Raw genomic sequence first — 12,774 nt, 5'->3', positions numbered from 1 at the left:
TACTCAGCTCCCTGGTCACAGGACCAATAGATCCTTTCCTGTAAAGCTCTTTCCCACCCAGCCAGCTCCCAGCATGCATTGTTCCAAGAGATTCTTGCAGATATGCAAGAGTTTACATTTGTTCTTATTGAATTTTCGTAAGGTTCCTGGTTTTCCCCCAGTTTGTTCTCATCTGCAAAACTTAAGAGCAAGCCCATCTTTGCCCCCTCCAGGCCATTTAGGACAAGATGTGTCCCAGCATACACCCTGCGGTACTCCACGTGTGACCTGCCTTCAGGTAGAATACAACCTGTTCAGCAGACTCTTGAAGTCCAAACATCCAACCATTAACAGAATAACAGAATAACCAGGTTGGAAGAGACCCACCGGATCATCGAGTCCAACCGTTCATTGTTTTTGTCCAGCTGGTTGTGCACCCATGCAGAGCCTAACATTCTAACTTCGATGAGAAAAACACTGCGTGAGACAGTGTTGAAAGCCTTGTGAAAGCCAAGGTAAATGAAAACATTGCTCTCTCCTACAAACTCCAGTCATCTTACTGCACAGGGCAGTCATGTTGGTCAAGCATGATTTACTCTTGGTAACTGCAAGTTACAGTTGTAGTTATGTGAGATATGGGAACACTTATTTTACTGAAATTTGCATTTGATTGCAGCATTATTCCCCTAGAGACTTTAAAAATACTGCCGACTGTGACATTTTGATCTCTTAGGTCAAGCTACACAATCACCTAAAGAATGACTTACGCAAATTATCTGTAATAACAGTGGCTGCACTCATTAACCTCTGTCTTCGAAAGGGATCATCAATGGACTCCACTGACAATTCATAGGACAGTAGAATCTGCCTCTTTGGTTAGAAAGAAAACAGAAGGTAATATAACAAGGGAATATGAAGAAACAGCAATATAAAATTATGTCTAATAATAACTTTTATGAAATATACCTTTTTAAATGAACATTGTAATGAAAGAATGTAAACCAAAACAATAAAACAATGTCATGTGTGTACCTTTGAAAGCAAAGGACATTTCATCAAAACCAGTATTATTTTTCAAGAAGTTGTTTTCTCCTGAAACTATTTAACAATAATAATGTCATTACATATGAAGTATATAATCATTAACAGGGAAGCAAAGGAAAATATCATTCCATCTTTCCAAGGACTACTAAAAAGCACACTAGCAATGTAGTTGAATAAATTATTGGCTATTTTACCCATGAATCACGGATTATTAAAAAATAACAAGTATTTATTAAGAATAGCTGGTTTGTGAATCAAAATTAGCAGTTTTACCAGGTTTATTAAGCCTATCAAGATTTATAATAATATTGAACTCCCAATAACTAGGGATGGGATCAGTTTTGTCTGCATTAGAAGTTACAGAATGCTCAACTTTGTGTTCCTCACGTGTGCTGAAGAATAGACAGGACAACACCTCTATGTTATGGGACATACTGAATTATCATCAAACATTAAGTTAATGACACATTAATACCCCTGCACTCACATATACTCCTTTTGAAAACTAAGTAGACAATTGTATAACATAGGCTTCAAAGAACAGGAGAGATTCTGAGGCAGAGAATAACAGAAAGAAGGAAAATTCCAGGACCAGGGGGAAGACAATTAGAACTACCAGCTGACTGGGAGTTACTGAATGACCACATTACAATGCACAGTACTTTAATACACATTTTCAGCACATCTTGATTTGTGTCATTTTCTTTTTGTGGGGAGGGTACGTAAGTAAAAATATGCCTTATCATTACTTCAAACTACTATGAAAATATGATTTTTATAAACGTATTCTATAAAACTTATTCAGGGAATTAAACTGACATCCTTGGCCTCTGGGGTTTAATAATAATTATTTCTTTTTCTCTCTCACCGTATATTTAATGACTTAAAAGCTGAGCAAAACTTAGCTGATAGAACTGTCACAGAATAGACATATAAAATTAATTTATTGCTAAAATGTTAATTTTTCTATCTGTATTTTTTCAGAAAGGTTGAGAGAATTCATCACCACTGAACTGGTTACTGCTGCTCATCTGTCTTTATTTGAAGTAAATAACTTGTGATGAAAAGTCCTCTGGCTAATTGGGATTTAAAATAGGGACGTGCACTAGAGAAATAGTCATGTTTGTACCCTTCTGTAGAGTGGAAGCCAGGTAAGATACTCTAGAAATTACTAGGTATCAACCCAACAATTCCAATCTCCATTCAACTCTGGGAGTTTAGAACCTAAATCTCATGTAAGCACCTGCAAATAAAAACCTGGACCACAACCCAGTTGCCTAAATCTAGGCTTTTAGTAATATTTGAGATACCATAATGTATTTGAGATGTCCACACAGTGCTGGAAGATGCGTCACAGTCATCAAAGATATCCAGGACATCCAATCTGTCCAAGAACATCTAAAAAGGCACTAGATGCTTGGATGAGTGAACCATGCCCCCTAACAGTAGAAGTCTTCATACTGAACTGATCAAACCCTAAATAATTAGGCCAGAGATTTAGCTGTGTCTACAAAAAAAAAAACCAAAACAACAAAAAAAAACTCATAACAAACCAGAATAAAAGGTTAGGTCATGAGGGAAATGCTAAAACTTATGGGATTTTATATGTCTGTTTATGCAGCACAATAGAAACACCCAAAGATCTTACCATAGTTCTAAGTGCAGAGGACTACAGTGTGTCATAAGTATGCTACTGATGGTCACTTTGAACCTTCCTTTCAAGTCCACATAGTGCTGTCTTCCTCCCTTCCCAAATCAGATTGCTTTAAAAAAACAGTTAACCCAACGCATGCAAAATGGAATTGGATAAGGGGAAAAAATTGCAATATGGAAACTTTTCTGGCTCATCAATTTGTCACATCACATGCAAGCCTAATGAATATATATTCTATTTCAAATACTTACTAGCTTCTTCTGGCAATGACCAGGCTGTGAATGAAATACATGGTCCTCTTTGCCACGATCACCCAAAATTAAGCTTTGTTTAAATGTAGGTGTTCCTTCTTTCATCTTTTTTTCTTTTGAATTGTTCAAGTCAGCAACTGACATTTCAGATGTGACATACGTGGCCTTGTTACCCTCTCCAGCAGTCAATATCTATAAAAGAAATAGCAAAAAACCAGTCTACTAATACAAGACAAATGGTCAAGGATTCTACAGAGTTGCCTGGAGGAGAGGGACCTGGGGGTGTTGGTTGACAGCCGACTGAATATGAGCCAGCAGTGTGCCCAGGTGGCCAAGAAGGCCAATGGCATCTTGGCTTGGATCAGAAACGGCGTGACCAGCAGGTCCAGGGAGGTTATCCTCCCTCTGTACTCGGCACTGGTGAGACCGCTCCTCGAATCCTGTGTTCAGTTCTGGGCCCCTCACCACAAGAAGGATGTTGAGGCTCTGGAGAGAGTCCAGAGAAGAGCAACAAAGCTGGTGAAAGGGCTGGAGAACAGGCCTTATGAGGAGCGGCTGAGAGAGCTGGGGTTGTTTAGCCTGGAGAAGAGGAGGCTGAGGGGTGACCTCATTGCTCTCTACAACTACCTGAAAGGACGTTGTAGAGAGGAGGGTGCTGGCCTCTTCTCCCAAGTGACAGGGGACAGGACACGAGGGAATGGCCTCAAGCTCCGCCAGGGGAGGTTTAGGCTAGACGTTAGGAAAAAATTCTTTACAGAAAGGGTCATTGGGCACTGGAACAGGCTGCCCAGGGAGGTGGTTGATTCACCTTCCCTGGAGGTGTTTAAGGCACGGGTGGACGAGGTGCTGAGGGATATGGTTTAGTGTTTGGTAGGAACGGTTGGACTCGGTGATCCGGTGGGTCTCTTCCAACCTGGTTATTCTGTGATTCTGTGATTCTGAGTTTAATTATTTTGCTATCTGAATGCTTTGGACTAATAATTTTTACCTTTCAAATATTAAACTACTATAAAAAGACTTTATAAATAAAGTTTGTCCTTGCCACTTTAGATATTCTATTTTGTAACTGAATTACAGAATATTAAGTTGTATCCTTTTACTCTCTTTTTGTTGCTTTGGAAGGGAGCACTTTCTTCACTATTGATCCTGCTGAAAGAAAAATAAAAGGCAGAAAAAGCCTAAGAAAATCTTGGCAAGCTGGAATTTCAAACAGAGAAACATTACAAGCCTGACTACAGTTTTAGAAGAGGAATTTGGTAAACCAGTGACGCCTTCTGTTTAATGTTGAAATTGAATAGTTGCTAGAGCATACCTGTATTTCCTCTTACAAGTCTGACTCTTCTGACTGTTAGCAATAAATCAGATGCATCTTTTATAAAAAGTTAGAAGACAAACTATATTTTACAATGATGTTCAATCTATCACGTTGCTCCAGCTCAAAGCTTCACTTCTCAAGAACAAAATAAAAATTAGATGATTCCTTGTCCCCTGCAGGTCAAGGAATAAATGAATCTAGGCAATACTGTGCCAAGAAGAAACACTATCGAAATCTGATACGCGTCTATTAGCTCTTCATAGGCAATACCATAAAAGCTATATACTCACTAGCAAGCCATTCATATACAATGTCAGGTCTGCAAATCATAAATACTTAATATGATTTAACTTGGACTAATTACATTTGTTTGTATCACAGATATGTCTGGATATATTTAAATATACATATACATACACATACACTTGCATATATAGAGAGAAAGAGAGAAGAAAAAGAGAGAGAAATGAAGTCTGGGAAAGTATTGTAAAAAGTACAGTTATTTAAAATTAAACATTTAACTGAAAAACTTATTTCTCTTATTCATAAAAACTTATTCATAAAAAGAAGAAATCTAAAAGAACTACATGTTATATATTACATATAATAATTTACAAACCTTTTCCTTCTCTAGAACTTGCTGGGCATTTTGAAGTAATTTTTCCTTTGCCTGTGTTTCAGCAAGAGTAGCTCTATTTTGCTCTTCATATGCCATAGTCACTACAGCCAAGATCAGATTGAAGAGGTAAAATGAGCATAAAAAGATGACCCCCATAAAAAATACAAAGGAGCTCTTTCCAGATGTACGGATAACCTGTGAGGAAAAGGTAAAGGCTATAATAAAGTCTTAAGAAAGTAACATTTAAAATAAAATTTCAAACTAACTTAAAAGAATTAATTTTCCTGTACAGTACAGAACATCAACGTACTGCACTGTTTTCTTCAGACAACAGTAGAACTTACCTCTGGTCTACGTTATACAGAATGACTACAAATAGATCTAGTTGGGAGTTCCCTTGACCTTCAAGTAAATAAATTTCTGCTCTTAAAAACTTTCCTGTGATCATATAAATTTTCCTCTTAATGTAACAGACCATCAAACATTCGTAACAATGCCATATGTGGCAGAGGAGAATGAACAAATCCCTTCTCAAAATTAAATTAAATATATCCCAGCAAATTAGGCAAAGGATCATCAGAGTTTAAGTTACAAGAAGAAAAATTCAGCTGTAAAGAGAGATACAGGTAACTACAGAAGAAATTAATAAAACTCAGTAGTAAGGATAAAAGCTAAGATTATCTAAACAGTCATGAAAGATGTTGTCATTGTTGAATCAGAGGCAATATTAAGACTGATTGCTTATTCTTACATCTTTTTAAATGGTTGGAGATGAGGTGGGTCAAATGTAAGCTTTGAGATATTAAAAACTAAAAAACATGTGACCTTGAAATGCCAAAAAGATGAAAAAATCTCAGTTAATGAAGGTTGCTGGTAAAAAAATTAAAATGGACCACATGAAAGCTGTAGTACAAGGCAAAGGATAATTTTCTTCTAGGAAAGGCACTGCATAGATGACCTTTGTATCATTTTTGTCAAAAACCCGAACTCAGAAGTTACACTCAGCTCTCTGAAACAAACGTAAAGGCTCCAATTTTTTAGTACCAGTTATTAAATATTTTCTGAAATCTAAGTGCATATGTTAAGCCAAAAGGTTTGATGAGGAGACAGGACTGAAAAGGAAGAGAAGCAGAGTATGTTACAAATCCTCATACCCTCTGCAGCATCAGTGACCTCGCTAGTCAGACCTGCTAAATATATGCCAGTCCTTTGATAGGTACATATTAATAGTTAACTATTAATCACTTATCCAAGTGCGTTGTCTCACAGAACTATGAGCATTCACAACAGGATTACTCTCATCCAACAGCACTTGCAGAAGGTGTTATAACTTGATCATTTGAAGTTATTTGCTTAATATTTATGTGGATTTTAAAAGAAATTTGGTACCAGTAACATTAAAGTAGGAGCAAATTTTCCTAGTGGATGCAAAGGTCTAAACTGCATATCCAAAGTCATTCTAGCAGGTAATAAAAGTACCTACTTGTCTGTAGAGACGCTCCCAGTAATCCTGGGTCATCAGACGGAATAAAGAAAGGAAGGCCCAGCCAAAATGATCAAAACTTGTATAACCAAAGTCAGGATTCTCCCCAACCTTCTGGCAGGTATAGTTTTCTGGGCACTCTTTGCTAACCACAAAAGAAATGTTAAACAATACTTACTTGCAACATTACATTGTACCCGAAAGCATCCAGTACACAACATTGAATATAGATTTGTCCAGTTTATCTAAAAATCCAATTATTTATTCCCCAACATAATTCTACCAGAAAGGCTGATTTATATCAGACAATCCTAGAAAACCACTCACAGAACTGAGAGCTTAGAAAGCCTACTCACAGAAACTAGGCATAAAACTCTAATTAAGCCTAGGTTCTGACTAGACAGAAACTCTACACTGATTTAGGAGACACATAAACAAATACATAAAGAGGCGAAAAAATAGCAACATGTTTATTTTTAAATAATTCACCAAGATGAGGAGAGAAGATTTTATTAATATGTCACAACTCTACTGTTCTGTTCCCCTCCTCCTTTATATCATTCTACATTACCATTATATTATCAGTGGTTATCAACAAAGCACACTTATAACTGCTTGCCTCCAAGTATTTTACTTCATTCTTCTTCTGATGTGAAATATCTGTTTTTTAATTTAATAACCCATACACAAACATTCCACCCTCCTGAAAAATCATCACAATTCCCTTAGGCCAAAAATAAAACCACAGTACACCTGGAAGAAAAAATAAGAAAGTACTAAAACTGCCTTGTTCACTTACTTGGGATCCGGAGTGAACCCACAGAGCAATATGTCAGAAGATTTATTCATTCTGGAGCAGATATCTAATAAAAAATGCATCAAGGAATCATAAAATCAGAACTTGTCTGTTCCTGCAGCACTCTAAGAGTAAAACACGCATTACCACACTTTTAAAAACAGCCTGATGGACCAAAACTCTTTGAAAAGCTCCTTCCATAACAACGAGCATAAAGGGATGTTTCTCAGCAGATTTATCCCTATGGCAATTTTATAAACAAAAAATTATTAACTACAAAGCTCAAAAGATAAGATTATATTTGTTCTCCAGTAAAAACAAGAATCCCAAATCCCTACAATAATATAGCTTAAAGTGATGAAAAAAAAATCATTCTCTGTGCAGCACTCCTAAAATTAGGAAGCCTGTGCAACGTGCATAGGTAACGAAGTAAATGCTTATAGAAAACACACTCTCTTCCATCCCACAGACTGCCAATCTTTCTCCAAATCCCATATTCACTAATCTCAGACTGAGTTGTCCCAGGGAATTCATATTATTATTTGCACCTTTCATGCGAGAAACACATGGAAATTTATTTTAACATCTCTGTGAAAAAACAAGACATGCATAGGAAGACGTACAAATAATGTAAAGGAAGAAAAGAAAAAAATATTACCTTCACCACCTGGCACATATATTTTGGCATCCTTACATAATGACTCATTGAATGTAGTATTACTGAGGACACATTTGGATTTTAAATTGCCCATAAAAAGCTGGAGGCCTATTAGAGCAAATATACTCAAGCAAAAAACAGTCAAGATCAACACATCAGTAAGTTTCTTAACAGATTCAATAAGTGAATTTACGATGATTTTCAGACCTAGAAAAATAAGAATCAATAAACACACAAAATGAGAAAACCAATTCAGTAGCATTCCCATATAACAATGTACAACAGTAGTAAGTTTGTTAAAAACAATCAGTGTAAATGGTTTTGCAAATTCAGAGTATTAAATGAGGTAAAATAAAGTCTTTTTAGCTAAATTTCCTAATCATAACTTATTTGGCTTTTATTTCCTTCTAACGTTAATTTTACTAGCTTGAAAATTCTAAATTAAGATTGCATCTAAGCAGCCTTTTAGGAGATTTACTGAATCTGGACAGATTTCTGAGCTTGATTACCGTTGACCAAGTTCTTCACATTGTGCCAAATACACATTACAATAAAGGGTAGTTTCTTCTGACCTAGGGAATTTCTGTCTCAGAAGATGATGCCTTGCAGATGTCACCAGTTTAAAAGAAAAAGAATGTTTATGACACTGGGAAGGGAACAACTACATGTAGGGGATCGCGCAGCTGGAAAATAACTTGGCATAAAAGGACCTCATTGCCCCAGTGGACACCAGGATGGACATGAGCCAGCAGTGTGCTCTTGCTGCAAAGACAGCAAACGGTATCCTGAGCTACATGAGGCAAAGCACGACCAGCAGGCCAAGGGAGGTGATATTTCTCTCTGCTCAGCATTGGTAGGGCCACATCTGGAATACTGCTTCCAGTTCTGGGCTTCCCAGTAAAAGAGAGACATGGACATACTGGAGACAGTCCAGTGAAGGACCAGAAAAATGATGAAGGGGCTGGAACATCTCTCCCATGAGGAAAGATGAGAGAGCTGGGACTGTTCAGCCTGAAGAAGAGAAGGCTCTGGGGTGACCTCATCAGTGTCTCTAAATACCCGAAGGGAGAGCACGAAAAAGGATGGACCCAGGCTCTTTTCAGTGGTGTCCAGTGCAGGACCAGAGGCCATGGGCACAACCTAAAACACAGGAGGGAACCTCTGAATGTCAGGAAATGCTTCTACTGCGAGTGTGACTGAGCACTGGCACAGGTTGCCCAGGGAGGTTGTGGAATCTCAGTCCTTGGAGATAGTCAAAAGCCATCTGGATGTGGTCCTGGGCCATCAGTGCTAGGTGGTCCTGCTTGAAAAGGGGGGCTGGACCAGTTGACCTCCAGAGGTTCCTTTTCATCTCAACCATTCTGTGATTTTGTGAAAATGGATTATATATAAACTGAAGAATAGTATCGTGGTGGAATAACTAAGATTTAATCATAACATAGGCTGAGAGTGATATTCAAGATTTTTCTAGAAGTCTTTCATGAGAAAAATGTAAGGTTACATTCAATTTCTGTTCTCCATGGTAAATATGAAGGAAAGGTATTAACAGGTGGTTTTGACATTTGAAATGAAACAAGTCCTATGCTTAATCCTTGTTATAATTCCAGAGCAAAATAAAAAAAAAATCTGCCAATACATAGAAACGGTAAAGTTAATACATATTATGATAACAGGATATATAGCAATTTACATATTTTTGCAGCTAGATTTTGAAATCCATCCTTTGATATCCTAATAAGTGGTACAACTTACAAAAATATAGAATATCTGGACAGCATATGCAAAATACTGTTGATTAAAGTATTACGCTCAATTCAGATAGCTGCTGTGGCCAGTAAACAATAAAACCCTATTAAATATTATGAAGTCAGCATTCCAGGAAATAAATCCTAGAAGATTAAACTAATTAAGTATACATGAAACCAGAAATATTGTGGTATAGCCATCATTATGTTAAGACAACATATTGAATAGGATGCACTGCTAATCAAAGATAAAAGTAAAAAGACAAAGGCACCGAAATAAGTAAATCTGAACATTAGCAATGGGATAGAAAATGCAGAAAATTAAAAAAATATATATCTTGCAATCAAAATAATTTTGAGGAAAGATGATGAAAAATATTCTGTTACACAGAATATTCTCACTCTTTGAGAGCCCATCGGCTGTCCTAAAAAGTGTCCAGAAAACCGAAGACAAGAACAGGAGAGTGCTAAAACAGGGAGAAAATTAGTAAGATATGTCCTTCCTCACCTGGTATTACTGAAACAGCTTTCAAGGTCCTCAGTACTCTGAAAGTTCGAAGAGCTGAAATCTTGCCCATACTTTTGCACATCGTAACATATCTACAAAATCAAATCACCACATAACTCAATAAGAAACCTACTTTTAGCATATGATCTCCAGAGGTCCCTTCCAATATAAATTATTATATACCTCCAATTAATTACAACAAGACAACTGAAAATTACTCAGAAATGACAAATGACAGAGTTTTGCTTTGAAAGCTCTGAGACTAGACATGAGTGAATCTACTCACTGCTACAAGTAACACTGTTTTACTTTCAGGATTAATATGTTGTATTCATGATGCAAATTCTGACTTGATTCCTTCCTCTTTTCTTGTCTGCTAGTTGGTTTTGATACGAATTTAAAATGGACCACAGCAGTGATCCATTCAGCCCATTACCCTGTCTTCAAGAATGACCCACAACAGATGCTTTACAGGAGAGTTTAGAATCAAGACAGTGATGCTTCCCAGATTTAACTCTTCCAGCATATTTATAGCCCAAGGACTTCCTGAACAAGACGTAGTATCTTTGTTTTAAAAATAAACCTTAACATGTTTTTATTCAGGACTTTGTCCAAAAGCTTTAAAAAGTTTTTTGCAACCACAGTCTCCTATGAGAATACACCTACAAATAGTGTGAAAAACTCCGCACTTCTTTTTCATTCTGTCATCTGACAACTTCATTTCGTGCCTCTTGCTCTTGTTGTAGGAGAAAAAAAATAAATTATTTATTCTCTTTCTGGCTGCATGCCACAGACTTCAATCGTGTTCCTGCTTTGTTTTTTTTTTATGAGAGTTCTATTCTATTTAGTCTCTTATTATGTGGAATAAAAGATATACATCTTCTCAATATCTTTCTTAATTCTGTTATCTTTTGAGATGTCAGGAGCAAAGCTACTTACAGTCTTGAATTAAAATACAGGTCACAGTGAAATGTCTGTGTGTTCTGCTTCTTTCTCAGTTTCTTACCCACAATGTCCTCATTCTCTATCTCCGTCTCTGATCATGACTGCACAGTGCAGCAGTGTTTTCATAAGATTGTCTATTTTAATCCTAACATCATCTTCTCAACAAGTGAAAGGTATTTCAGAGCCCGTAACTGTATCTGTAAAGATACGTCTGTTTTTTCTTGAATATCACGTCACGTTCTTGGGATTTCATCTGTTATCACCACGTCATTCAACACCTTATGACCCACTTCAGATCTTCCTCAAATGAGTTTCATCTCATTCAGAGTACAAGTAGGTATGTGAAGTGGCATACTTGGTTTTGGTTGTCTATGCAATCACATCTTAACAGAATTTAAATTAATACTAAACTGAGAACAATCAAACAACTTTAACATGAGCTTTGCTTTAAGGTCTATGACTATTTTTCTCCTTGCAACTATGCAAAGACTGATTGATCCACAGTAACTTTTAGGCAGGTAGGTGTCAACTGCTCTAAAGAACTTCAGCAATATCAAGTATCATTTTAGCTGCATGTTTGTCCATTGAATGCAAAAGAACAACTGAGTTTTACTTACGTTATGACAATAACAGCAAGATCCAACCAGTTCCATGGATCTCGAAGAAAGGTAAATTCATTCCAAAACAATCCTCTTGCTAATACTTTTATTAGTATTTCACCAGTATATATGGCAGTAAAAACATGTCTGAGAAGAAAAGCGCACATTAAAGTTACAGAAATAAATACATTAATGAGACCGAGACACACTCAGGCACATTTTTTACTTTTCCTAAGGTTTAGCTGATAGACGGAGATGAAAGTAGAAAATGTGAAGTAAAATAAGACCAGTCATATTACTTTCAGAATATCATGGGTATAAGGAGATATTCCTTTATTTTAGTAAGATTTCTGTGTAAATCTATAATCACAAATAAGCATCCCATACCATTTCTGCAGGAAGGATAGCTCACACTGCCTTATGAAAAATGTTTAAGACTGTGTTTGTGTTCTAAAGCAGGCTGGAAAATTTCAAATTCTCAACATTTTAGCAGAACAATAGCAGCAAAGACTTATTTTATCCTGTAAAGTTTGCACATTTTATACAATTATATAACTCCATAACTGAAAGAAATCCTACATAAAACCAAGCTATCATCATCACCATGTTTACCTCAAAATTAGAGGAATTAAATTATACAACCTCTAAGGCCCCAGGCCCTTTTTCAAGATTTAATTCCAGAACATTAACTTAAGTTACACTGGATACAGCGCACAATTACAACAGATTACAAGACACTACAAATTGATGGATTCCTAATACGAACAACTGAACTAGGGATGTCATCAGGAAACAGCCAGAATGGAATAAATATTTATCCCTTTATACTTTTGCATGAGCTGGTCTTAACAGATATTCAGGGTATTGACTTAGAATGAGAGATATTAACTTAGAATCCTGCTGCAAAGCCTCTCTAAAAGGCTTAATCTTTAAAAGGAAAAGTAGGGCAAGCTTCTATGCTACACCAGATGGCAAAATTAGCCAATGTAGAAGAAAGAGCATATGGTGTAAGCCTCTAAGAAAAGGCAATGAAGCTCCACAGAAAAGTGTGTGATATAATAATAACAACAACAACGACAACAAAAACATCAATAATAACTATTCCTCAAAGGTCTGTCTGAGAATTTTCACATCCTAAAATTGGATCATCGCATCATTTAATTTTTGCAGTCCAGCAA

At 36.5% G+C, this 12,774-nt stretch overlaps 1 protein-coding gene across 1 annotated transcript in view; it reads right to left on the bottom strand.

Moving 5' to 3' along the window:
* The window catches only part of LOC138721810 (sodium channel protein type 5 subunit alpha-like), a 39,650-nt gene that overhangs the window by 22,620 nt on the left and 4,256 nt on the right, over positions 1–12,774 (bottom strand). Inside the window, exons 4-11 of the mRNA XM_069859257.1 lie at positions 11,615–11,743; positions 10,053–10,144; positions 7,800–8,006; positions 7,145–7,208; positions 6,346–6,490; positions 4,863–5,057; positions 2,929–3,120; positions 747–849 (exon numbers count right to left, since the gene is read on the bottom strand). Coding sequence (XP_069715358.1) covers positions 747–849; positions 2,929–3,120; positions 4,863–5,057; positions 6,346–6,490; positions 7,145–7,208; positions 7,800–8,006; positions 10,053–10,144; positions 11,615–11,743 — 1,127 coding nt within the window. The remainder of the gene's footprint in view (positions 1–746; positions 850–2,928; positions 3,121–4,862; positions 5,058–6,345; positions 6,491–7,144; positions 7,209–7,799; positions 8,007–10,052; positions 10,145–11,614; positions 11,744–12,774) is intronic.

Source organism: Phaenicophaeus curvirostris, chromosome 6, assembly GCF_032191515.1.
Source record: "Phaenicophaeus curvirostris isolate KB17595 chromosome 6, BPBGC_Pcur_1.0, whole genome shotgun sequence".
NCBI classification, from domain to species: domain Eukaryota; kingdom Metazoa; phylum Chordata; class Aves; order Cuculiformes; family Cuculidae; genus Phaenicophaeus; species Phaenicophaeus curvirostris.
This window is presented reverse-complemented; position numbering and strand designations above follow the sequence as displayed.